At 52.8% G+C, this 25,177-nt stretch overlaps 10 protein-coding genes across 10 annotated transcripts; 6 read left to right on the forward strand and 4 right to left on the reverse strand.

Annotated features, from left to right (window-relative positions):
• Window positions 1-43: 43 nt before the first annotated feature.
• J4E84_003537 (uncharacterized protein) lies at window positions 44-859 on the forward strand (the record flags this gene model as incomplete). Its single annotated transcript, XM_049386149.1, has 2 exons — window positions 44-154; window positions 230-859. 2 exons carry the CDS (start codon window positions 44-46, stop codon window positions 857-859), a joined length of 741 nt encoding a protein of 246 aa, XP_049245998.1.
• A 376-nt stretch (window positions 860-1,235) lies between these two features.
• Window positions 1,236-2,566, reverse strand: J4E84_003538 (uncharacterized protein; the record flags this gene model as incomplete). The annotated part of the gene is made up of 4 exons (XM_049386150.1): window positions 1,236-1,370; window positions 1,428-1,734; window positions 1,882-1,892; window positions 2,525-2,566. 4 exons carry the CDS (start codon window positions 2,564-2,566, stop codon window positions 1,236-1,238), a joined length of 495 nt encoding a protein of 164 aa, XP_049245999.1.
• A 232-nt stretch (window positions 2,567-2,798) lies between these two features.
• HSP60 (chaperonin) lies at window positions 2,799-4,673 on the reverse strand (the record flags this gene model as incomplete). Its single annotated transcript, XM_049386151.1, has 3 exons — window positions 2,799-4,312; window positions 4,366-4,507; window positions 4,569-4,673. The coding sequence occupies 3 exons, from the start codon at window positions 4,671-4,673 to the stop codon at window positions 2,799-2,801; spliced, it is 1,761 nt and encodes a 586-aa protein (XP_049246000.1).
• A 382-nt stretch (window positions 4,674-5,055) lies between these two features.
• Window positions 5,056-5,673, reverse strand: J4E84_003540 (uncharacterized protein; the record flags this gene model as incomplete). Its single annotated transcript, XM_049386152.1, has 1 exon — window positions 5,056-5,673. One exon carries the CDS (start codon window positions 5,671-5,673, stop codon window positions 5,056-5,058), a length of 618 nt encoding a protein of 205 aa, XP_049246001.1.
• A 905-nt stretch (window positions 5,674-6,578) lies between these two features.
• J4E84_003541 (uncharacterized protein) lies at window positions 6,579-7,766 on the forward strand (the record flags this gene model as incomplete). The annotated part of the gene is made up of 3 exons (XM_049386153.1): window positions 6,579-6,776; window positions 6,825-6,869; window positions 7,332-7,766. The coding sequence occupies 3 exons, from the start codon at window positions 6,579-6,581 to the stop codon at window positions 7,764-7,766; spliced, it is 678 nt and encodes a 225-aa protein (XP_049246002.1).
• A 654-nt stretch (window positions 7,767-8,420) lies between these two features.
• On the forward strand, window positions 8,421-9,336 carry J4E84_003542 (uncharacterized protein; the record flags this gene model as incomplete). The annotated part of the gene is made up of 2 exons (XM_049386154.1): window positions 8,421-8,873; window positions 8,920-9,336. 2 exons carry the CDS (start codon window positions 8,421-8,423, stop codon window positions 9,334-9,336), a joined length of 870 nt encoding a protein of 289 aa, XP_049246003.1.
• A 982-nt stretch (window positions 9,337-10,318) lies between these two features.
• J4E84_003543 (uncharacterized protein) lies at window positions 10,319-14,131 on the forward strand (the record flags this gene model as incomplete). The annotated part of the gene is made up of 9 exons (XM_049386155.1): window positions 10,319-10,326; window positions 10,373-10,943; window positions 10,991-11,190; window positions 11,234-11,346; window positions 11,390-11,545; window positions 11,594-11,675; window positions 12,003-12,406; window positions 12,509-13,311; window positions 13,358-14,131. The coding sequence occupies 9 exons, from the start codon at window positions 10,319-10,321 to the stop codon at window positions 14,129-14,131; spliced, it is 3,111 nt and encodes a 1,036-aa protein (XP_049246004.1).
• A 633-nt stretch (window positions 14,132-14,764) lies between these two features.
• J4E84_003544 (uncharacterized protein) lies at window positions 14,765-16,454 on the reverse strand (the record flags this gene model as incomplete). The annotated part of the gene is made up of 2 exons (XM_049386156.1): window positions 14,765-15,774; window positions 15,821-16,454. The coding sequence occupies 2 exons, from the start codon at window positions 16,452-16,454 to the stop codon at window positions 14,765-14,767; spliced, it is 1,644 nt and encodes a 547-aa protein (XP_049246005.1).
• Window positions 16,455-17,332: 878 nt separating this feature from the next.
• On the forward strand, window positions 17,333-20,579 carry J4E84_003545 (uncharacterized protein; the record flags this gene model as incomplete). Its single annotated transcript, XM_049386157.1, has 5 exons — window positions 17,333-17,968; window positions 18,013-18,480; window positions 18,527-18,921; window positions 18,970-19,006; window positions 19,092-20,579. The coding sequence occupies 5 exons, from the start codon at window positions 17,333-17,335 to the stop codon at window positions 20,577-20,579; spliced, it is 3,024 nt and encodes a 1,007-aa protein (XP_049246006.1).
• Window positions 20,580-21,252: 673 nt separating this feature from the next.
• J4E84_003546 (uncharacterized protein) lies at window positions 21,253-24,566 on the forward strand (the record flags this gene model as incomplete). The annotated part of the gene is made up of 7 exons (XM_049386158.1): window positions 21,253-21,332; window positions 21,391-21,641; window positions 21,695-22,618; window positions 22,670-22,822; window positions 22,868-23,141; window positions 23,192-23,259; window positions 23,308-24,566. The coding sequence occupies 7 exons, from the start codon at window positions 21,253-21,255 to the stop codon at window positions 24,564-24,566; spliced, it is 3,009 nt and encodes a 1,002-aa protein (XP_049246007.1).
• Between the last annotated feature and the right edge of the window lie 611 nt (window positions 24,567-25,177).

Here is a 25,177-nt window from a genome sequence, read left to right on the forward strand (position 1 = left end):
ACACTACCCAAACTCGCATCCAGGAAACCTCCTGATACCCATCATGTCAGAACTCGCATTCTGCAAATCATTCCTCAGCGCCTTAGACGCCCGCCCGCCCAAGCTCTCCAGCGATCACATTGCAGACGCACGCCAATATCCCGCACAAGGCGCAGTAAGTCCTCGCAGCCCATCCTCCACAGTAACAAAGCCCACATACATGATTGTCAAATACTAACTGACCGACCAGTACACCCTCCCCCGCCTCCCACACCCACCCCACCCGCAACGGCCAAACCCCAAACCCACCACCAGCGACGATGCCTCCACACCCTCTTCCTCGTCAATCTCCGTGACACTCAAACCCATGAAGCCAACCACACCCACCATCCCACTCAGCTCAATCGACCCATCCAAAACCTCCGTCTACGACCTCAAGCAACAGTACGCGACACAAGCCTCGTTATCAGCAGCCAAAATAAAGATTCTGTACAAGAAGAAGCCCGTCACAGATTCAAAGACACTGTTGGAAGTCATAGGCACAGATGCGGGGAGTGAAATCGAGTTTGGGGTTATGGTCATGGCTGGCGCTGCTGTTGGTGGGGCTGCGAGTCCGGCGTCGGCAGGGACACCGGTGACGAGCCCGCCTGCTGTTGCGCCGCCGACGGAGAGCGAGAAGGGGCTTGCTAGCGCTGGAGAGACAGCTGCGGGCACAGCGACTGGTGCCGCAGATGCGCCACTTGGTCATGGGAGGGAAGTCGTTGCGACAGACGAGTTCTGGGGCGATCTCAAGAACTTTGTGCTTCAGAGGACTAAGGACGCGGAGGAGAGTGAGAGGTTACTAGGCGTGTTCAGGGGAGCGTGGGAGCAGAACAAGTAGGGATTTGGCATAGCTGCTGGAGCCATACAATTGCACTCGCAGATACCCGAAAACAACATCACAACAAACACCGCGCACGTCACATCATGCAAGCTTCCAACACAGAGCTGTCCATCGACGACAATTTGACCAGTTTAGCCTATCAAAAGCATACCAAGCCTGATAATGCAAGTTACACCCAGCACTATCACTGCCCACATATCGCATGTTTCGTCTGTAATCATCATGCGCAAAAGCTCGCTATGCCATGACCGCTGCCAATCAACCGCTCGAATCGTTTTCATTTCATATCATTACCAACCGCAGTCGTTCCTTCCTCCATACTAACAGGTGCGCGAAATCGACAGGTCGGAAGGGAAGGTCGGGCGAGAGGCGCTTAGCGGCCCTTGGAGACACGGCTCTTGATGCTCTCGAACTCGATGTCGTCGGCATCGTTGGCTTGGATATCGGCGGCGAGACCGTTGAGGGCGCGCTTGATGGCTTCCTTGGAGGATGAGTACATCATGCGGGGCTGTCAATCGTTAGCTGTTCTGTCCCAATGAATCCACTTCCCGTCGTATTGACGTACGTATTGCGCCGCATCATCTGGCGTCCAGCTGATAAAAGTGATCTTGCTCCTGGAGCCCTCTCCGCTTTCGAGCTCGTACTCGACGTCGAACACGGCGTAGCGACCGCCAATGCCCTCCTTGCCCTTGCGGTCCTTGCTCTTGGCGTTGAGCAGCTTCTCGCGGAAGACGTCAAAGTTGGCCTCCTTGGAAGTCTCCTCGACGACAATCTCTTTCCAGTCGTCGCTGATCTTGTAGATAATCCATTTGATGTCCTTGCCAAGCTTGAGCTCGTTGAAGGTGCTGATGCACTCGGGCGAGACGGAGACACTGCGTCGTGGTTAGTACGTGCGGAGCCGATAGAGGGGTGCGCGAGACGGGTATCGGGGTGGTGGTGGAGGCAGGGGAAGCTATGCGGGCGCGGTCGTCGGGCAGCGACAGCTGTTGATGCCCTGTTGTTTGTTTTGCAGTACGTACCCGGATTGAGCCTGTATCCGTTGTTAGTTCGAGTTCCCTAATAACGCATCTCTGATGTTCTCACCATAATGTCGGATGTGTAAGGTAGAGGATGCTAGAGGGGGGTCGAGGCGCCAGGTAGCTTTATCAGTACTGTGGTTGCCTGTCAGCGTCGTCATCGTTGCGATTGCCGCGTGCGGACATGCAGCAGTGAAGGAATGGCAGCCTGTTCGGCCCTGGAGAGGTGGCAGCTTACGTCAATAGAGAAAACTGATCTGGGTGGATAGTTGATGTGTTTGCGGGAGAAAAGGCGGAGGAGGAGAGTGTGATTGCTGAGGCTGAGCGAGTAGTGGCAGGTGGGGTGGGGTTTTCTCGATGCACGTACCCTAGTGGGGTTCCTTCAAGCCCTGGAGCACGGCACGATACCAGACACGTTACAAGGTTTAGTTTGGCTCTGCCGCCACAGCAACGCCCTGTCAGTCGTCACAGCATCCCACCTCGTACAAGGAACAGGCTGAACAGGTACTCTGCCGTGCACGTTAGTACAAGGGTTGAACTTAACATATTCTTCAAGGTAATGTAGACTTCTAGGAGGCAAGTGTTCGGTTTTTTTCATGTATGAGGTGACCCACCAATCCTATTACTTGCAGCATTCATAACTCACGCATGTGTTGTGCATCTCGAAAACTCGTTTGAACTTGTTCATATTTCCTTCGTCGCTTTATACATCTTGTCCTTCCCAGGAGATCCTTACACAATATTGTACAATAAAAACCAAATATCCAACAATGCTGCGCTTTTGAGAAATCATGAGTGAAGAGCGGAGACCAACCCAATATCGTGTACATAAATCATCGCTGGGAAAGGCATAAGACTAAAGTCATTATATCGGAATGGGGGTATAAGAAGAAGAAAACAGACGGCTAGGCTTCAGGTGTTTAGAAGCCCATTCCGCCCATGCCTCCCATACCACCCATACCGCCAGGCATGCCGCCTGGAGGTCCAGACTTCTCCTCGGGTGCCTCGACAATGGCGACCTCGGTAGTTCCGAGGAGCGAGGCAACACCGCTGGCGTCAACGAGAGCAGTGCGGACAACCTTGAAGGGGTCGAGGATACCGGCGGCGATCATGTCAACGTACTCGCCCTTGGCGCTGTTGAAACCCTTGTTGAAGTCACCCTTGTACTCGTCAATGAGCTTGCCAACAATGACGGAGCCCTCAGCACCAGCGTTCTCGACAATCTTGCGAGCGGGGTGGGTGATGGCGTTCTTGACAATGGTGATACCGAGCTGCTGGTCGAAGTTGGCAGCCTTGACGTTACCGAGAGCGTTGGCGGAGGCCTTAAGGAGACCAGTACCACCACCGGGCAGGATACCCTCCTCAACGGCGGCACGGGTAGCGTTCAGAGCGTCGACGATGCGGTCCTTCTTCTCACCAACCTCAACCTCGGAGGAACCACCGACCTTGATGACGGCAACACCACCAGAGAGCTTGGCCAGGCGCTCCTGGAGCTTCTCCTTCTCGTACTCAGAAGTAGTAGCGTCGTTGATGACACCACGGATCTGCTCACAGCGCTGGGAGACCTGGTCCTTGCTGCCCTCACCGTTAAGGATGACGGTGTCCTCCTTGGTGATGGTGATGGATCCGGTGGAACCGAGCATGTCGGGGGTGGCCTTCTCGAGCTTGATGTCGAGGTCGTCGCTGAAGACGGTACCGTTGGTCAGGACAGCGAGATCGCCAAGGATGGACTTGCGGTTGTCACCGAAGCCGGGAGCCTTAACAGCAGCAACCTGGAGCTGACCACGGAGCTTGTTGAGAATGCAGACGGCAAGCGCCTCGCCGTCAATGTCCTCAGCAATGATGACAAGAGGACGGCGGAGCTGCTGGGACGCCTCGAGAGCGGGGACGATGTCCTGGACAGCGGATATCTTCTTCTCGGAGAGGAGGATGAGAGGTTTCTCAAACTCAACCTTGGCGGTCTTGGTGTCGGTGATGAAGTAGGGGGAGATGTATCCGCGGTCGAACTTCATACCCTCGGTGACCTCAAGCTCGTCCTCGGTGGTCTTGCCCTCCTTGACGGTGATGACACCCTCCTTTCCGACCTTCTCCATAGCGTTGGACAGAAGCTTGCCAATGTGTGTGTCGCCGTTGGCGGAGATGGTGGCAACCTGCGCAATCTCCTCGCTGGTGGTGATGTCCCGCTTGTTCGCCCTGAGGTACTCAACGACGGCCTCGACAGCGGCCTGGGTACCCCGCCTCAGGTCCATGGGGTTGCATCCGGCGGCAACGTTCTTAACAGTCTCGGAGAAGATGGCACGGGCAAGGACGGTGGCAGTGGTGGTACCGTCACCAGCAGCCTCGTTGGTCTTGGAGGCGACGTCCTGGAGCAGACGGGCTCCGAGGTTCTCGAACTTGTCTTGGAGGGAAATAGCCTTTGCGACTGTCACACCATCTGGAATGATGTCAGCGGGCGAAGTTAAGGATGGCGGCGGAACTCGTGCATACCCTTGGTGATCTTGGGCGAGCCGTAGCTCGACTCGATCAATACATTGCGACCCTTGGGACCCAGTGTTGTTGATACGGCCTTTGCAAGTGTGTCGACACCCTTCAGCAGTCCTGCTCGTGCCTCGACGCCGAACTTCAGTTCCTACCAATTGTTAGTTTTGAGTCTTTTTCTTTATTACGATGGAGGTATGCAATTGCCGTACCTTGTGCGCAAACCTCTGCTGCTGCAGGTTGTAGCTGGTGGACCGGAGCTTAGAGCTCGAGTTGAGGGCCGAAGTCCGCGCCCGCGATGCGAAAGCTCTTTGCATTGTGACGGAATTGGGATGTGTAGGTAGGGAAAAAGGAATCTCAAATGTTGCTCCTAGACTCCAGCTTTATGCAAGATAACCAGGAATAGTGTGGATGTAGAGGAGGATGCGGAGAAGAGTGGTCGCAGATGTTCGATGCCTCTAAAAATTTGGGTCGCTCGACGATTGGAATCATCGAGAAGGCGCTATGACCACGTCCGCGAGCTAGCCTCGGCTTTCGTTCCATAACTCCATCGCCAGCCTCACGTTTTACGTTTGTCAGCGCCTGAGATTTCTACTGGAGCGCAGGTACACAAAGGTTTTGCGTGGAACTCAATTATCGGGGATGAGCGTTGTGTGCATTGACCCTACTACAACCGATCCCTCTGGGTTAGCTAGGTGCCTACGCCTCCTGGCTGACCAACAACATATCACCATCGATGCGCTTGAGGCCAACACCGAACATCGAAAATATTTCCCGCCGCTCGGCACTAAGGCTCACCGCCCCATGCACCTTCTGGACCACCTCGATACATCGCCAAACGTGCAGATGCTCTTCGTCAAGCTGCCAGAGTGTTCCCCTGGGTCCACTGCTCAAATCTTTCAGCATCTTCGTATCCCTAGCCTGCTCAATTTCCGTCTTCGCTCTCGGCGCTTCATCTTCAAGCGCTCTCTCTTTTACAGCCTTGATTTCCTTCTTACTCATCCCTTCTTTCGATATCGGTAAAGCAAGGCCCTTCTCTGCGTAGGCGGCAATGGCTTGAGCCTTCACCGGGCCCTTCCAGAACTCGACTTGGGGGCTGTTGTTTTCGTGTATCAAGTGGTAGTATATTGGCTCCTCACTCTCGTCGCTCAACAAGTGTAGAGGCTTGGATATCGATATATTAGCAGGAGGCCAGCGTGTGTCGCCGTATGGGCACCGGTTCTTCTCTTCTGCCGTCAAGGTCTTCTGACTTGCAGCGCCGCCGTTGCCTCCTCCGCCTGTACCAGATGCTGGAGGCGTAAGTCGAGTTGGATCCATTTGCTATGGGGCCCACGCAGGTGTAGGCGCGAACGCTGGCTCAGGCGGAGGTAATTGTTGTCGTGGTAAACGAACCTCGCGAAGTTGCGAGCTTGCTGTTGAGCAGGTTTCGGAGCTGCGCAATTCTCTCACCCGTAATTCTCGGGTGTATCTCCTCGTGCTCTGCAACATGGTAGCTTCCAAGGGAATGTTGAGAAGATTGGGTTAAGAGACGCTGAATACTTCACGTTCTCTGTCACGCATGATGTCTTCACAGCTGCACGACTGTGACGTCAGCGCGTGTGCTGCGATGAGAAGTCGCATTTTACAGCTGTGAATTGCCGCACTGTCTAGAAACGTAGACTGGGGCGTCTTCGAGTAGCATGCTGCTGATCACACAATGCGGCTCTGCCTGAGCATCGAGACCTCGAACTATTTTCTTCCAAGCGCACGCATGCAGCGTGATGCACATGCATATGGGGTGGCTGAAGCGGCTGGCCAATGGCATAGTCGAGCGACCAACCAGGCAAAGCAGGCAAAAGAAGGCAAGCTAGGCTACTAGACCCAAACTCTCAGGTGCATAGCTGCCTAGCAGCACTGTGATCACATCGACACGTCAAGCTCCAGGATTTGCCGACTTCCCAAGCACCCGCATCCGTGATGCAGGACATACTTTGACACCAGCTTCAATGTGGTGACCCGCATCTCCCCCAGATCCGTTCGAGATGGAGTCATAAGGCTGATGCCGCTCGCATGGGAACGTATATAGTTTGGTTCTCAGCCTTTCGCGCCTGATCTAGGAAAAGCAGTGCAGGAGTTTCATCGCGACAATAGTCAGCCTACCGCCCGACTTCAAGAAGCACGACTTGTACTGTGGGCATTGCATGCCATTGCGCCTGATCATATCGCGGTCACCATACACCTAGATGGCGCCTCATGGCCCTCGACCAGCCGACCTAGCATTGAAAGAGGCGCGCGAAGCTCAGCGCAGGCCTACACTCCCATCGGCAAGCAGAGGCGACCGTATCCAAGACACATACTCAGCATACGACGACTTTCCATGGCAGAAGATCGAGGAATTTCTCAGAGTCAAATGGCCCAAGTGGGATTTTAAGCCGCAGAGGGTACGTCACGTCTTTATCTTGGAGAAGTTAGTCTCACCAGTCATGTAGTTCAACGACAAGTGGGTTTTCGAGGTGCCTGAGGAACTAACGGAGGTAAGTCTCGTGCTTTTCGTGCATTTGCCTAATTTGTTTGCAATGGAGGCTGAGCTGTTTAGGGCGATCGAAGAGAGCTGAGGAACAGGAGAGATGCGCCTAAGAGGACGCGGCGAGCCTCGATCTCACCCGAGCGAGAGGAGGGGCAAAATTCAGCCTCTTAAAGGCAAATGCAAGTTTTACCACAGTATCTTGATGGCGCATGATTGGCAAGGTTGATTTTTGAGTCCTCGTGCGTTGCATCGCTGACAGTGAGGGGCTTGCATACCCAAGTAAGCCGTGGCGGTGATCCCTGACGAAATTAGCGATTCATGTCTACTGAAACTTCACACAGCCGTGACGAATCAGCCACTGTCAGCCTCTCGAGGATATCTTATCCACATACTGAACTCATAAACATGGTCACCCTACGGCGTTCTCGATTTGCACTTAGCAACAGTCTTCATATCTGTGCTTCTCCAGACCTTCAAGATGGCGTGTGCTATGTCAGTGGAATTCCAGAAGTCCTACAGTAAGAGCAGCGACTATCCACAAAATCTCATGCCTAACGAAATCCTCTCGAATCAAAACAAGCTCGCTTCTTACAAGAGCCTTCTCGATGTTGTCGAGCATGATCTGTGTCTCACGGATAAGCACGATAATGTTGACGATACTTTCGAGATTCCAGTGATCGACATAGGCACTGCTGATGGAAAAGGTTTGTTAAGACTTCCTCTGTTCGAAGAAATGCTAATTGAAGCAGCACGCATGAAGCGGAACTTACATAACCCAGGTAAAGTCACGGAATGGCTCGGGGTGGAGATCGTGCAAGACACAGTCAATCCCATCGTACAACAGGTTGTGGCTCGAAAACGAGACCCACGGTGCAGATTCATGTATGCTCTAGCTCTCTTCTAATGAGTTCTCTACGCTAATAACACAGTTACTTCTACGGCCAGAACTCGCGAGACAAATTGAAAATCACCAGGAACAGTCTCTGTCAGATCCTATCATACCATCAGGTCATGTCAGGGTACCTGGACTTCATGATGGTGTTTGGGGCACAGAGTGATGCAAGAGACCTTCGGTTCAGTGGCTTTCGTGAGCAAATTCGCCTCAAACTCCCTTTCAGCGGACATTCAGCTCCTAATCTAGGACGAAGCGGCAAACATTTCCAACTCTGCTACAACTTGAAAGGGGTACAACCCAAACAAACAAGTATCGAAAACATCAAGCTTGACGAATGGTCCATCCGAGATGCTGCTATTCATCATCAATTCGATGTGGAATTCGGGACCACGCTGTGGATCGTCACCAAAGGTAGCATGGACCTACGCGACCGCTACGAAGAACTCACTAGGCCCGCCGCTAAATCAGACAATGAGAGCTATAGCGACACAGCAGCCTGTTTCAGATCATCTCTGGCGACTCACCTGCTTTACTGCCAATGGTCGACTGAGAACTGGAGAAGGTACCTCGTCTGGCTTGAAAGGGTGGTTGAGCAAGAAGTGAGTGTCCCCCTACGCACATAGTCTTCTCATCCAATGCTGACGTCACGGCTTTTAGAGTGGAATGGCAGTCGATGGGCTTCGCGGCCCCGATCATGCATACAGACAATATCAGTGGTGGGATATTCAAGATCTGCAACATTGGCACGACAAAACTAATGAGGTTGTGATGGTGCTCGACGCTAACGCGAAAGTCCTGAGGGCCTTGTGCAGGTTCTACTCAAACCTGATTGCCCGCAAGGACTTTCCTGATGCCCTGAAGACGTCTTGTGAAGAGCACCTTGCCGCCTTCATATCCCAGCTCAACGAGATCTCTGCGGACTTCGACATGCAACTAGCCCGAGCAAAGCTTCTAGCGAACATCATAAGCGATAGAAAGCAGCTTGTATTGCAGCATCTGCAGAGTCAAGTCTCGGACCGAACGGAACAGCTGAACAAGAATCTCGAACGGGAGACGGTTGTCATGCGGATCATCACCATTCTGACTCTGATCTATCTTCCGGCTACTTTTGTCTCAGTAAGTCGATGCTCTCGTTGTGAGCGCTTCCTCTAATGAATCGCAGACGTTTTTCAGCACCGACATTGTCAAGTACCAAGACCAGAACCGTGAATCTGCTAGTTACGACAATGGCTCTTTTTCGAACCTCGCCTTGAAGCGATGGCTCCAAGTTACCATACCACTGACTGCTCTTACGCTGTTTGGTGCATGGTTGACCTTCCGTTTCTATAGCGTATCGGCAAAGAACTCGACATTTCTCGAGCGCCTGAAACGTGCAGTACTGAGTACCACGCCCGCAGAAGCAGGTACCTATGTGCAAATGCCATCCGGCGATCGCCCTGGCACGACTAATGCTACCAACGAAGGCTCAGTCAAGCGGATGGGGGCTTCAATATCTCGTTTCGCTTCAGGTGTACACAAGTTCGGAAATAGTCGTGCTGTCCTCCCTCGATATGAAGGTAGTGGAGCTAAACATGGTTGACGGGTGTATATGCGGGGTATTGAGTAAGATGGACCTTGGGTGATTTCGATTTTTCTTATGTGGCAGCCTTCAACATTGGCCTACCATCTTAGAGCGTGCACCGTATCATAGTTTTGCGCAATATGTGTCAGACCGCGATCTCATGAGCTGACACTCGGTCACGGGGGGCAGCCGCCGTCGCACCCTATACAAGGGAAAAACTGAACACCTAGGAGCCTACGTCGCCGTTAGGCTACCAACTTCGCAAGCTTTTATCTTGATGTAGGCTCTAGGGTGTTCGGCTTTTCCTTTGAATGGGGTGGTCGGGGGCAGGCAGGCACGGAAGGTGGGGTCGGTGGGGCTTAGCGAACAGGCGTTCAGCGCTGCGGGAAACCTCCCGTGCCTCCCATGCCCACATCTTTTCTTCAACACCTCTTTCTCATACATACTATGGCGCAGCTTCCGGAGAGCGCATACCGCAACCCAATAAGAGCGTGCTCCTGTCGAATTTCGAGCGCACAGCCGACGCGACAATGTGCTAGTGGCTGTGCACATACTCTGCCTTGTGCCTCGATCTCGGATGGACAGCATCAGCTCGCTGCAGCCACGAAGGTCCTCCAAGCATCTATTGGCGCGGCCTCAGCCTGGCCCTGTCATCAGCGGCTCGAGGCTGGTAATACTCAATCGTAGTTAATATGTACCCTGCTCGCGCCACTGAGACTCTGCCATCTCAACTTACTGCTTCTCATCTCCTCTGGCCTCTTCTAGACTTCACTGCGCGCATGCGTTGCGCGACCCGTTCGAGCCCGACGCAACGACCACTGGACGCAAAATCAGCACCAGCGCACCTAACCCCACTTCAGCCTTGTGCGATGCATCTCTGCCCATAAGGCCTTCACAGCCTGATCTTTGGTTGGGACCACGTCGAAATGTCAGGCGCAAACTACCAGCAGATTCCATCTCTGCCCATCCGGGACGAGTTCATGGCCTTGTTGAAGACAGAATGGACACGTCAAGTAGCGTGTCAGAACGAATGCCACCCACCTGAGTCTTGCAGCTGCCAGCGCACGATTGTGCACGTTCACGATCTCGAAGCCTGGTGGAAGAAGCCAGCCTCTGGAAACCCCAAGAATACAAATTGGGAACAATTCGTGTACGGACTGCCCCTTCTTCCTGGTCGCAATCTACCAATTACGCCAAAGAAAATCTTTGGCGGCGGACAGTCTCGCCTCCGCATCCTCAGCCTGCTCATCAGACAAAAACGCGATCGACTCATCGACTGTTTCTACGAAGCGAATATGCACGACCACTACATGGACCGCAGCGAAGATTACCAGAGACTTCGTGAGCAGCTAGCTGATGTCGTGCGGAAAGAAGAAGTAGAGCCCATCATCAATGCTTTCCACAAAGAGAAATGGGAGTTCTGCCCATTGACTTTGACTTCCGACATGTCTATCGACTTACGCGGGATGGAAGTAATACCTCCGTTCTGCATGAAGATCAAGCTTCCCAAGAAAGGCGGTACTGCGTCGATATACTGGGTCGCGGTGCAAAAGGCTCTCGTATCCGATGACGCACTCGCACTAGCCTTAAAGGACTCCCTCTACATGGACAAAACTCATGGAGAAGTAGGCTCCCTAGCACCAAATTGACGGAACGAACTAACTAGTCCCAGTGTTACCAAATGGTACTCAAGTCTTACTGCGGAAATAAGAAGCAGGATTTCGACATGGAAAAGGCTGCATTTTCTGCCTTACCGTCGAATGATCAGGTTCCTATTGTGAGATGCTTCGGAGCTTACATTCATGATCATGGTGAAGGTGAAAACATGGGTACGACGTACAATTTATTGCTCGAATACGGGGAAAACGACCTGTATGAAGCATGGGCAGATGAAACCAATATTCCCCCGGTTCAGGCTCAAGAAATTCTTCAGAATTGGAAATCTTTGTTCAACGTCGCCGAGGCCATCCGTCAACTTCATCATCCGGAGTTTCCCCGAGGCAGCGGAGAGCCCTGGAGATTCCATGGGTATGTGCATTGATACGTTTGGAACGATCATCGCTGACACAAGCAAGTTGGCACGCGGACATCAAACCGGACAATATTCTCAGTGTGCGTGGACAGCTCAAACTATCTGACTTTGGATTTTCGAGCTTCGCGCCAGTAATCGAGGGTCAAGACAGCTCAGAACCAACAGACGTGATACGTGGTTATACAAACACTTATGGTAAGCCTGAGTGGTGGCAGAGAATACAAACAAGTGCTGAATCTGTAGGTGCGCCCGAGGTGTCCCGCATGGTGCAACCAGACGGAACCATGTCCGGAGTGTCTCAGTCCATCGACGCCTGGTCGTTCGGGTGTGTACTATCGTTAGCTGCGACGTGGATAGTTCTGGGATTCCAAGGTATCCGCCAATACCAACGACTCCGACAGCTATCACCGGCAAACAACGTGGGTGGCCTTGTGCTAGATCGATTTCATAATGGCACAGATGTTCTACCGGAGGTAGAAAAGTGGCATAATTATCTTCGTGGACATCTCCGATCTTCAGATACTACGACAGAGTCTGTGTTGCATTTGATCGAAGAGAAACTCCTTCAAGGAGTCCCGACTGCACGATGCAACTTGAGTGAGCTCTGCGAAGAGCTGAAAACTCTAAGTGCTTACGCCAAATACAATATCAGAAGCTTGAGAGAGTACTCAAAAGATACTGACCCTGTGGTCATGAAGGCTCTCTCAAGCATAGAGGAAGAAGCGCAGATCCAGAGGTTTTCTGAACCACAAACCAACCTCTTACAGCAACCGCTACTACAGGTCAACCCTCGCGAGCGGGCATCGATGCAGATAAGGAAGGGAGATTTGATCAGGAACAAACCGCTCGGTCAGACGGCGCATCGTAAAGAGATTTTGAAGGAGAAACTCGAAGACTGTTATGGGACTAAGACAATCGAAAGTTCGCCACTCATCGCCGGTCTTCACAACGGTGCTGTTACGGAGAGTCCGATTGACTCGAATCCATCAAGAGGGCTGCAGTTTGGTGGTCGCAAGATAAAGCCCAGACATCCCCAAATTCACAAGTCTGAACCAGGTCAGTTGGACGTGGAGCCCCACCCACCAAGCTCCGCACGTCCAATCATGCCAAGCAACGCTCCCTGGACACCTCCACCATCGTCTAATCGCTATAACCGAGTTTCTATTGCTGGTAAAGAGGCTTATAGTAACGATCCCTTCGTTACAAACTCACGAGGCAGTTCATTCGGAGTCGGATTACGATCCAGCGCCAATTTGGGAAGACTCAGTTTGCAGGATCCAAAAGCAGAATCACCATCTACAAAGTACTCCACCAGTCTCGTACAGCCGCACGGTACTTCGATTTCGCCATCTCCGCCCGAAGACAAATACCTTACGTTGCAGAACTCCGACTTCATGGTCGAAAAAGAAGCACACACAACAGGGTCTCCTCCACTCACACCCATTAACATCGCCCATGAACACAAGATCACCCACAACCATGTTCCCTCCATAGACCACCTCGTCAATCGCCAGAGCTACGGAGGATCAGCTCCTATAGCGTTTGATACAAGCCCTACAAGCCCCTCTTTCGACGACAAACTTGTAGAAGAGCTGGAAATTGGGGCCTCAGGTGAAACTGAAACTATTGGCAACTCTCGGCCATCAGTAATCGTTTCACCGGCGGTAGATGCTCAGTCGTCGCAATACCAACCCGCGACACCCAACCTATCCACTCACGTTCCCGAGATGCAAGCTCTGCACAACCCTACATCTGCGAGATCTTACGATGACTCTGCGCTGCCACTTCCTCAGTCTGCACTGGAATTGCCCTACAATATTTGCCTGAAAAGAAAGGCTATGGAAGAGCAGGTCTCGAAGGGTGTAGTCAAAGGCTTTACTAAACTGAAGAGTACATTGGGCTTTGAAACCAGATCGCGAGATGCTAGTCTTGAAGACACGTTCAGTGACCCGCGTGAGATTGTAAGCTAATTGCAAACCTTCTGTAGAATCAGCTAACATGTTGCAGATGTTAGTTATCGATAACGGGTGGACAATGTGCAAGCACTGGCCGATCGTGACGTTCGTCGCACAAACGCTCGCAATGAACGCCGCTGGCCTGGATAGGGATGGATTCGACGTCAAGTTCACGGTTGATGGTCGCACCCATGATCAGCAGCGCCTAAGAGGAGATCGGGGTCGGAAGAAGCTGAAGAAAGCCTTGAAGGCAGCGTGGCCAGAACAGAAACCGAACGATAACACCACTACAGACATGGCGCAGATTTTCCAAACCATCTTTGGAGAATGGAAGCAAACCGGCAAACCAGCTACAACACTTCTCGTACTGACTGACGGCGTCTGGTCAAATGAGAATACCGCTACCTTTGATAAGATCATCCTGGATATCGCGCGATTGGAACAACGACCTGGAGGTAGCCGTCACTTCAGCATTCAGTTCATTCGATTTGACGATGGACTGCCGGAAAAGATTCGTCTACAGTGGTTGGACGACCATTTGTGCGCCAAGAACGGATTGAAGGACATCATCGATCACTGCTCGTGGCGAGCCGACGTCGAAAAACTGCTAACGGGCAGCATTGAGGTTTTTGCTGACAACCACAACTCTGTTGATCCACCCATGCTGTACGACTACGAAGAGCTCGCTGGTCTGTTCAATACCTTCAACAGAGGAGGCGATGCCCTGCTTTCACCAACCAGTACTCCATCTCGGACGCCCTCACGGGCATCGAAACGCTTGTCGATCTCCAATTCATTCACAGAGGACTGGACTAAAAGAGGTTGATCAGCAGGATGTTTCATGGGAGTCGAATGTGTTTTCCTGCTCAACACGCGTGTGATACATCGGCATACCCTCATTCAACGATGCCTTCCGACATTTCAGCACGCGCTACAATACCCACGCCTATACACATTGTACATACTCTTTCTTACTTTCTGGAACTTGGCAGATCGCTGTTGGAGCACTATACCCATGGAATCGGCGTTTAGAATTTAATTTGGTGTATAATCGCATGGCGAGCACAGCATAACATCATGCTCATCTTGAGAGGGGATGAAAGTGTCTGGATGCCTATCTAGACCACGCGTCTACGTATCATACATACTTCTAGAAGAACGTTACGTGACTAGGTGACATGTAATACATTCTGTTTGCTTTCTGAAGGGAAAGACGTGGTCAAACCTCTTCTTCCGTCGGCGTTCTGAGGAGCAGGTTCATGCTTAACATTATCTCACCGACCAGCGAGTGTAAGGCCGGATTTGAGCGGGAGCCGCCCCATAACACAATGATGCAAAAGTAGAATGGGCCAACAAAAGCTTGGAACTTGAGGTCGAATTTGGTTATATACAAAGGGGCATACAATACAACTCAGTGATCGATAATACAGTGGTTGCGACACATCATCGAGCGAAAACCTCACCGATGCACATATCTAAAACCGATCCTCTTCCTCAGCGCCGCACGCTCCGACAGCTGCTCCGCAACAAAGCGAACACTAGGCTTCTCGATCTTCCTAGCGCCCTCCCTCAAATATCTGCTGTGTCTCGAAGCCGTGCGAACAGGGTCTGGGGTATACGGTGTCGCATCGAACCTGCGAACCAGCGGTATAGGCTTGACGCGAATCTCCTTCGGGGCACGCCGACGAGCGCGTCGTATGATTTCCCTTGAACGTATCGATATCGTCGGTTTTACTGGCTTGTACGAGTCGACGACGCGAGCAGACGGTGCTTTGCTGGGAGGGAGGGAAATGAAGTTGTAGGCCGTGGTGTTGGAGGCGCGCTTGCGACGGGACGCTCGGCTTGTTGTTTGTGCGGTAGGTGGGTTTACTTCTCTAGGTGATGGTTGAGAGGTAGTTTTACTGGGAGTGGAGTTGTTTGGAGTCTCACCTTGGGGTTGAGATACAGGCTCAGAACCCGTCGAGGACTCAGGAGTCGTGGTAGGCTCTTGCGCTTTTGGCGTCTTCTTGGCGGCAGCATTGAGTGCTACGATGTCTGGCCTCCTAGACCCGGGTCCCAGCGGTTTCGGCTTAGTATTCTTTACTGTGGTGTAAACAGTGCCCTTGACAGCAACACCTCCAGTCGGCCCCTCAATCCATACATCGTATATACTGCCGTGTTGCAATTTCTTCTTCTCCAAGCCGCATATGCGCATCTCCTCGTCGCAGTACAGCGGCGCTAGATTGCGATATTCGATTGACTCCAGATCATGCTTTCCCCCGGTCTGTGCATACACGTAATGGCTCACGGTCTTCAACATGAGGAGCAGGGACAGAGGACCGTGAACTAGCAGGTTGCGGTGGCCTTCGACGTTACGAGCGTACTCGGGATCGAGGTGTATGCGATGGGCGTTGAAGGTAAGAGCAGAGAAGCGGAAAAGAAGGGCGCGGTCGGGAGTGAGGGCGTGGGAGAAGTCTGGCTTCCCAGGGGCTACATAGAGTCAGTAAATAGTCGAGAGGGTTGTCAGAGTACGCACGCTGCAGATACTTCACGGCGGCCATCTGCCCGGCCTTGACTGCCTCCAATTCGGCAGCGGGGCGCTCCTTGAAAAAGACCAGGTTACGCTCCTCCTTCACGATGGCGTCGCCACAATCGTCGCCGTCTCGCAACTGCTGCTCGAGATAAGTCTTTAGTTTTTTACCTCCATTCTTTCCCAATCTGCCATGCTTCGCGTTGTACGCTCTCCCAACGATGTCCACCCGTGCAAAACGCCGCTCGATCGTGACAAAGATCTTGGCAGTGTCGCCTTCTCCATGCAGTCGGACATGCTTTATGTGCTCCGTCCCAGACATGGGAAATTCGACTCTAAAGCCGCGGTTACGGTCGTAATACTCGTCGGGTCGTACTTGTATCGAGCCGCCAGCCCACATACGACGCACCCACGGCCCGCCCGGGCTCTGCGACGCGTCTGTTCCATCTGGGAGTAATTCGGTTGTCGGCACCGCGGGATTGAACCATATCAAGTGATGGCCAAACGGCACCATGCGACTACGCACACCGGGGGCATAGCACCATTCTTGGGGTAAGAAACCCGTGATGCTTTGCGATAGTTTGAATTCGTGCGGAGTGGCGATGAACTCAGGAAGGTGTATGGCATCTCGCTGCAACATTTCGGTGCGCAGCTCTTGGAACCATGGCGGATCCGCTGAAGTGGCTGAAGAATAGCATCGCAGCGGTGTTCTTCGCCATTGCGTGCGATTCGCGTTGTCCCAGGCAATCCGACGTGCGCGCGGGGTCCGGAGCAGCATTGGGAAGAAGGTCTGCGGACATCGCAAGACCCGCCGCACATGCTATCCTTGAAGTCTTGGCGGCTTAATGACGTAGGCGACTTGACCGTTTGAATCCCCATCACTTGTACGTAGCGTGACACTTCACCTATAACAATCGTTGCGAACTTCCGACATGTGCCAGTCTTCAAATACTACGCGCTTGAAAAGCTGTGAAGATCCAGCAGCCATGCCAGTCCAACCGCCAATATCATGCGCGGCTGACCGCCTCGCTGCGACCCACTTGTTAGCCACACCCATCATCTTCACACCGATATACCATAGACGTAGCTTGCATTGAACTCGCATCCTAAGTTCAAGCTTGCAACTGATATCGCGTCACGCGTCTTGGCGTGTTTGTTTGTGTTCCTCTTTCGGCTATCCACGAGCGTCGCACCTTCTTCACGTCCACCCCGGCTTGATCTTCACCGCCAACGCCATCGTTTCCTTGCAAACAACGCCTTTACCTCATAAGCGAGTCTCCAGTATGTGTGCAGTCTACCAAACTCGTGGGTTGCTGTTTCGTCTGCGTCTGAACCGCGTTCGTCATGCTAAGCCACGGAAGCCCACAGCGACTGCCACAACATAGTCAGCCGTATACGCACGAGGTAACGGTTTTCATACACGTGAACAACGAGTCACCCCAAATTGTCACTCACCATACATCCCTGGGGCAGGAAAGTGCTGGACGCCTTCACACGCAGGATATCACCTGCACAGCGATGACGAGCAAGATGGAGCTTCTGGAGTGTCCCATGTGTGACTTCACCGTGCTTCAGAAAGATGACTACATTCTCCAACTACACTTTGAGCAAGTGCATACCGAGAACTCTCCTTTCGTGATAGAAGACGACCCAGAACCGTTACCCCCTTCGTTGCCCCTCAGGCCTTCCTCGCTCCGCCACGACACTGAGGACACGACTTCCTCCGACGACTCGGAAGACGAGGAAAGCACTACAGTGTGCCCTGACCCCAACTGCGGCGAAGTCGTTGCTCTCTCCGACTTCAACGACCATCTCGAATACCACAACGCAGAAACTTTATCATTTGACGAGACTACAGGAAAGTATCATTCTCATCATTCATCCGCTACTATGCAAGGCTCGACCTCATCTCGTCGTTCCCATGCGAGTCAGGCAAGGACCACAACATCCGAGCGAAGTTTCAGCACAGACTTGTCAGATGCTTTGAAGAGGACTGATGCTCACGGCCGCAAATCGAAGAAGCACCCACATCGGCATCGGCGCGACACCGATGAGAGCGAGAAGAGTATCATCGGAAGGAGTATTCTAGGCTTCAATCCTTTTGCGAAACCCGACAAGTCCGTCAAGCCACCGATCAAAAGTGCTCGGCTGGGTGTAAGTTGATCGTCCTTTTGACCGGGCCTAGCTAATCTCCGCAGAAAACCGAACTGGGACCCTACGCTTGGGAGAATCGAATGCCTAGGTGGCTGCACGATCAGCTGGATGCCGGCCCCAAGATCACTGCCGTCAACCGCATCGGCCGAGATGGCCGCCTCATCAAGCATGATCAGGTGCAGAACGAGACGCCAGGCATCATTCCCATCCTCGCGCAACTATCTGCTCTTGATCGGACCGTGAAGGAAGCATATTACTGTCATCCATCGACACTCCACGTCGGTAAAACTCCAAGCGAAGGCGGCTTTTGCGGTTACCGGAACATACAAATGCTGCTGTCCTACATCCAAGGCGCCAAGGCTCAAGGCTACGAAGAATTCCCAGGACGGCTGCCGACTATTCTGAAGATGCAAGATCACATTGAAGATGCTTGGGATAAAGGCATCAACTCAATCGGCCGTGTCCAGACTGGTGGTATACGTGATACCAGAAAGTACATCGGCACACCAGAGGTAACATCATACTCACCTTCAACTGTTCTCTGCTAATATGTAGCAGGCTCAAGCCTTTTTCCTCAACTCAGAAATCAACTGCGCTGTCGAGCAGTTCAGCGACAATAAAGATCGCGCCATTGCGGCCCACGAGCTTCTCCTCGCTGCCATGGAACGATATTTTGCGCGAGCGGCTGCCAGCGACGGATCCAATGTCTCCAAGACTCTTCTACCGCCTATCTACCTTCAGCAACCAGGACACTCAATCAGCATTGTCGGTTTTGAGCGCCGCTTTGACGGCTCCTGCAATCTGGTCGTCTTCGATCCCATGTATCTCACGAGTCCTGCGATGCATAAGCTGCTTGGTCGGAAGAACATCAGGACAGCTCGACCTGAGGTTCTGTACGCATATCGTCGCGGAGCTGGGAAGCTTAAGAAATACGCTGCTTACGAGATTCTGATGTATGTTCATTAGTCGATAAGCGTTTGTCGCATGCTGACTTGGCTCAGGCTCACCGCATCACCGCCTTTGTTTCCCGCTTGGGATGTATGAGCATCCATCCTCAAGCCTGACCCTTGCATATAATAGCACAGTCCGTTTCTATGACATCTACTGAACGTTGCTCTTCTAGGTACTTCGTCAATTCCCCGAGTGCCGCTTCGTGTACGTCTTCTTCCGTGCACGCACCCTCGGATACGATGTTTATCCAGAAGACTATTTCCTACGAAACTTTCCGTGGCAACAGTACGGCGGACTGTGGTCTTGCGACGATGCTCGGTTCGCCCGAGCGGAGCCGATGAACCCACTCACAGCTCTGGCTCTACGTCGTATCACGGGCGAAGGGTCTTCGAGCTCCAACAATACCAATAGTCCCACAAGTCCCACAAGCTTCTTCACAAACAGCTGTTTTCAGCACATGCCAGCAGACGAGCATGATCGACTTCCTTCATGGCTGGGCTCGCTCGATGGTTCGGCGAATGGCTTTGTGAGCCCACCCCGGTACGGTGACAATAGTCCTGTTTACAACATGGGTACAATGAGCGCTGCTCTGCCTCAGCCTAGGGCAATGAAGCCACAACTGTCACTTCTGACGGATGTTGGAAGAAAGTATCCTGGATTCCCAACGCCATTGTCCCCTACCCTGCCGGCAAAGGAAGCCTACCCTTCGCCTGCATCTGACGCTGGAAACAGAGCTGCAACACCTCGCGCTATGAGCCCTGCAGTGCGTACAGTGAGCCCAATGAGCATCGACGGCTCAGCCACGTGCTGGCCTTCCCTTCGTTGCGAGCCTCATGGACATGATCAGCAGGCGTCACAGATGGGTCTCATCGACAATGTTCTCTTGGGTCCTCAGCAGATGCGTAATGGATGTCGCACTCCATCAGCATCCTCGCAAGTCATTACCGGTCTCGCGAGTCCTCCGGCCAGTCCATCACGATGTGTATCTCCGCGTACGACCATGCTGAAGAAGTTCGCCGGAAAGCAAGGTTACCAAGACCCATCGCCAAAGTCCATGCAGGGTCTAAGGCTTGAACTCGAAGTCCATCCCAGCACTCGCAATCACAACGCATACCCAGCGTCTCCTCCTTCGTCTGTTCGCTCTTTCTCGTCAGCTTCCTACCGTCAGCCGGCATCGCCTTCTTTTGCTATTGCCAACGGCGTGGAGTCGGAGGCAACGTCGCCCATTGATCCCTCCGGTACCATGCTCTTCTACACATCTAATCGCAGCGTCGATTCAGGTCTGCTCGGCGTCTGCCCGCTTTCTGAACCCCAGGTCGCTGAGTACAGATTCTGGCGTCCTTGCGGCCGGCGCATCTGTGGGTTTGGATGTGGAGGTGCGAATGTAGGCGAGGCGGCAGCTGCAAAGCGGCTATTCCGACAAGTCGAGGAAGTCATCCCTGAGATGGAGGACGAGGTTGATAACGACGATGCAGGAATGGCGCAGAGTGAAGAGCACGAGTATGGTCTCGATGGCCAGGCCGACAACAGTACGAGTGATGCAGGCCATGCAGATGGAAACGGCAAGTTCAGCACGAGCACTTGGGCAGGTCGTCGACTGGTGATGGACTGGAACCAGTTCTTGTCAGGCTGCGAGAGGGATGGCATTGCGCAATTCTGATGGAGTGCAGATGCGGTGAGGGGTATTGCTACGTCTCTATGACTTGGCGGCATCGCGACGGAGGTACTCGGGGGTACTCTGCGGTACTATGGGGCTCACTACAGGATCGTGATCGGGGATTTTTGTCTTTTGAGTTTATCTATAACACTCGTTCATTACTTGATTGCCCAGCACGGAGTCGTGCTGTTCATCGTCGCGGTTGTGCCTTGTCGGGCACATGATGCCGCGTTCAGCTGCCCAAAGACGTAGGCGTGGCGTCGAGATGTCGTAGGGCATAGTTCGCAACACTAAACTGGCGTCTGGATGTCAAAAATCTATTACGGGGCAAGTGACGTGCCTTGAAATCCGAGTCGAGCTAGGCTAGATGACCCAATCGGCGATGATGACCAGCTAATCACCCGGCGTGTGCAGCCAGCGCTGCAGAGATCAAAAACCAGTATGATCTGCCGGCCTAGACCGCGTAGACTCTCGTACTCATATGTCCTGTTCCTCGCCCCCAGCCCTGGATGCCCGTGAGAATTTCGCCGTCCCGGGTCTCAGGTCGCCTCTTGACAGGCACGCGCTCGTGGGGTGTGGTATGACGTCACGCGGATCTTCCTTCTCTCAGCACGCTTCTTCCTACCACCTGCTTTCGCTTTGAGACACGCCGAGCGCGTTCGCCTGCATCTGCGCCATGGAGAACCTTGACAAGTTGTCTGCGACGGGCCTGCCAGTGTTTGATCTGAATGCGGAAAACCTGTGGCGCAAGGACTGGTGAGAAGACGACCAAGATGCATGCGCTCCTGCTGGGCCCGTACTGACTGCCGCCCAGGACTAAAACCACCATCGGCTCGCGCGAGTCGTGGCCTGTTGCATTAACATGTCTCGTCCACACGTGCGTGCTACCCATGCCCCACTGCAGCGCCATCTTCTGGGGCCAGGACCTGATAGTTATACACAACCTCGCCTGGGAGAAGGCACGGGGTGGTCTTGATGGCCAGGCCACCCTCGCGCGCGAAAGCTACGGCCATGAGGCGCTCGGCACGCTACGGACGGTGCTGAGAGGGCGAACGGTCAAGGTGGGTAAGCATCAGCTACGACCATGTTTCCCGCATCTAGCCAACTGACCCTTCCAGCCGCCAGGTATTTCCTCAAGGACTTCGCCGAAGACCATGAAACACAGCTTCTCCTCAGTACTATCTTAGACGAGAGCGGCACACGACAGGGCGTCTTGGCCCAGCTGCTCGAGAACCGGCCTGTAGACCGCTACATGCCCATCGAGGGTATCGATGAATTTTCGCGCCAAAATCCAGGGAGACGAGTCAAGGACAATGAGTCTCAACAGAAGGGCAAGCACAACAGTAAAACCGAGCAGGCAGATTCCATGCAGACCAACATGTTCCAGCGCTTCGCCGAGCTGCTGCCCAATGGCCTGGCCATCCTCGACAAGGACGCCGAAGCCATCTTCGTGAACGACGGCTTCTTCAAGCTGACCACGAACAAAGGCAATAACGAGTTTCGATCGTGGCCGGAGAGCATTCACCCCGACGACTACGAAGACGTCATGGCTGCATATCGCAAGGCATTCGAAAGCCGCACAGAGCTGCAGATAGAGTTTAGATGCGATGTCGCTGAACCTGAGGAAATGAAGTCCAAGGGAGAGCAGTGGAGACTTTTCTTGCTCAAGCCTCTGAGTGAGGAGGCTGATGCCGGTTTTATTAGCGCCGTTATCGACATCACCGATATCAAACATGCCCAATTAACCCAAGAGAAAGCTGCCAATGATGCCAAAGAGCGCAAGGAGCAACAGGAGAGGTTTATTGACATGGTTTCCCATGAGATTCGAAATCCTCTTTCTGCCGTCCTGCATTTAGCTGAAGAAGTGAGAGAGATTACCAAAGAAATCGGGGCGCAACACGAAGACATTCACGACCAGGTGGCCGATATCTTGGACGCTGCCGACACTATACTGCTTTGCGTCTCACATCAGAACACTCTTGTAGACGACATTCTATCTTTTTCCAAGCTCGACTCTATGATGTTGTCCTTAGTACCCCGACGTGAGTTTCCCCACAACCATAACGTTTGGCCATTCCACTAAAGAGTCATAGCAACAAGACCTAAATGGGAGTTCTCCCAAGCACTCCGAGTTTTCCATTCTGAGTTCAAAGCCAAGAATATCAAGTTCCACTATGCCATGGACGTCTCATATGAGGAACAGAAAGTGGATCATGTTGTCGCCGATCTGAACCGCATGAAGCAAGGTAAATCACTTGTGCTATTTTACCAAGCCACGCTGACGTCTTTAGTACTGGTCAACCTGATAACCAACGCCATCAAGTTTACTTCCAAGAAGAATGGGGACAGAAACATCACTGTATCTATGGGTGCATCCACCAAGCGACCTACGTCTTACCCCCCAAACGTCATCTATTTCAGTGAAGAGAAAGAGGCTTTCCATCTTGATTCCACGATGACATCGGAATGGGGCGCCGGGGCTGCCATGTACTTGATGGTAGCCGTCAAAGATACTGGTATAGGCATTAGCAAAGACGGCCAGGCCAAACTGTTCGAACGATTCAGGTACATTGTCTCTCAAACACATCAAGAGTACCAAGCTCACCATATGACAGACAAGCGACACCCAAGACACAGGAGAGATATGGCGGCTCAGGCCTTGGTCTGTTCATATCACGCAAATGTGAGTTAATGCCCCTGCTTCATACGCCATTAGCTAACCTGTGCCAAGTGTGCACACTGCACGGTGGAGACATTGGCGTGAGTTCGAAAGAAGGAGAAGGTTCAACATTCGGGTTCTTCTTCAAAGTGCGTCGCGCGGTCGGCGAGAATGGTGAGGGGCGGCCGACACAATCTCGAAGCAACTCGGAAACCTCAAACTCTTCCTCTCGGCCAGGAGAGTCCGGATCGCGGCCGTCTCGTCCACCCATCAGTCGTGCAAACTCGAATCTCTCAAGCATCAAAGAACGGAAGAATGAGCGTCCTGAAGCGAAGACGCTCGCAAGTCATGGTGGTGTGGATACTGAGGATGTCGATCCTTCACTCAAGCATCCACCAGTAGAGAATCATCCAGAGTCGCATCCGGACTCGAACGAGGATTCGCGCTACAAAGAGACGGAGAAGGCCACCGAAGATATCAGAACACAAAAGCCACATATGGAAAGGAAACTACCCGACCTAAGGAGAGGTGAGACGTCACGCCAGGAGGACGATGCTAAAGAGATTACGAGATCCCAGAGCGACCAGCGCAACGAAGACACACATACCCTTCTCCTCGTGGAAGACAACCTCATCAACCAGAAAGTGCTGCGGCGGCAGCTCCAATCCCGTGGTTTCCAAGTGTTTACTGCGAACAACGGACAGGAAGCCATCGACGCAGTCGCCGAGCGCGGACAATTGGCGGACAACGGCCCCAATGATCGCAATTACTTCGACTGCATACTCATGGACCAGGAAATGCCAATAAAAGATGGCAATGCTGCGACGCAAGAGATCAGACAACTACAGGATGAGGGCAAGGCTGGGTATAGCCACATTCTCGGTGTCTCTGCAAACGTACGGGAAGCGCAGACTAACAGCATGCGCGCAGCCGGTATGGACGACGTCATCTCCAAGCCATTCAAGGTTGACGATCTGGTCAAGAAAGTTCGTGGGTTGGTTCTCAACGGCGGTGGTGGTTCAAAACATGATAACCGGCCGAATGGTAGCTCAGATACTGGGCAGGAAGACAAGAGCACGAATCAAAGAAAGAAGAGTGGGAATCAGGAAGATGAGGGCGCCAGCCAGCAAGAGAAGGGTGGCCTTCATCCACAAGCCGCCGAACGACGAGATAAGGACGGGCATTCGAATAACGAAAGAGAGAACCTGGATCGAGGTGGCGAAAGGTCAAGATCGCGCTCCAATAGAACCGAAGGATCTCCGAAGAACGAGCCAAAGTCGCGCGCCAATGTAACCGAGGGATCCGCGACGAACCAGCAACAGTCAAAATGAGTACTATAGCGTCCCGGCGTGCCTAGGGTACGTCTATACTCGCATTTGGATTGCACTGTATTGTTCTCTGTGAACTTCGGGGCTCAGGATTGCATTGCACAGTGTTTTGGATTCGATGATCTGGACTGAAACGTGGAATGATTGGATGAGAAATGAATATACGAGGTTGATTGGCATTTATAGACGGGATTGAGCATTTTAGGGGATGGTGGCTGGGGAGGGTTAGCGGAGATAGTAGAGGCTTTTGCTGTAGCTGCCTCGCCTCTTGTCTGCTTTCTACGAGGTTATGCCAAGGGCTGCGTGGGCTGATTCTCGTGCATTTATAAGGGACTGAGCGTTCTAGTTTTCTATTGTAGTATGTTCCGAATTTGAATTGCTACACTATTGTCGGGGGGGTTGCACTGCTAGTCAAGCCCAGTATGAAGGTCTTCTCGGCGTATGGAGCAGAATTTACTCGCGAAAAGAACCTTCAGATTCGAGCACGGAACCCGGGGAAGCCTGGAAGTCGTGCATGAGGTGGAGTCTCCGATAATGCAAGAACCCGTAGGTACGCGAGTCATGCCTATGACATCCCACTTCCAGATGTTACCCCACCCTTTAACCAAACAAAC

The sequence above is a fragment of the Alternaria hordeiaustralica genome (assembly GCF_023758085.1).
Source record: "Alternaria hordeiaustralica strain BMP 2776 chromosome Unknown scaffold_5, whole genome shotgun sequence".
NCBI lineage: Eukaryota > Fungi > Ascomycota > Dothideomycetes > Pleosporales > Pleosporaceae > Alternaria > Alternaria hordeiaustralica.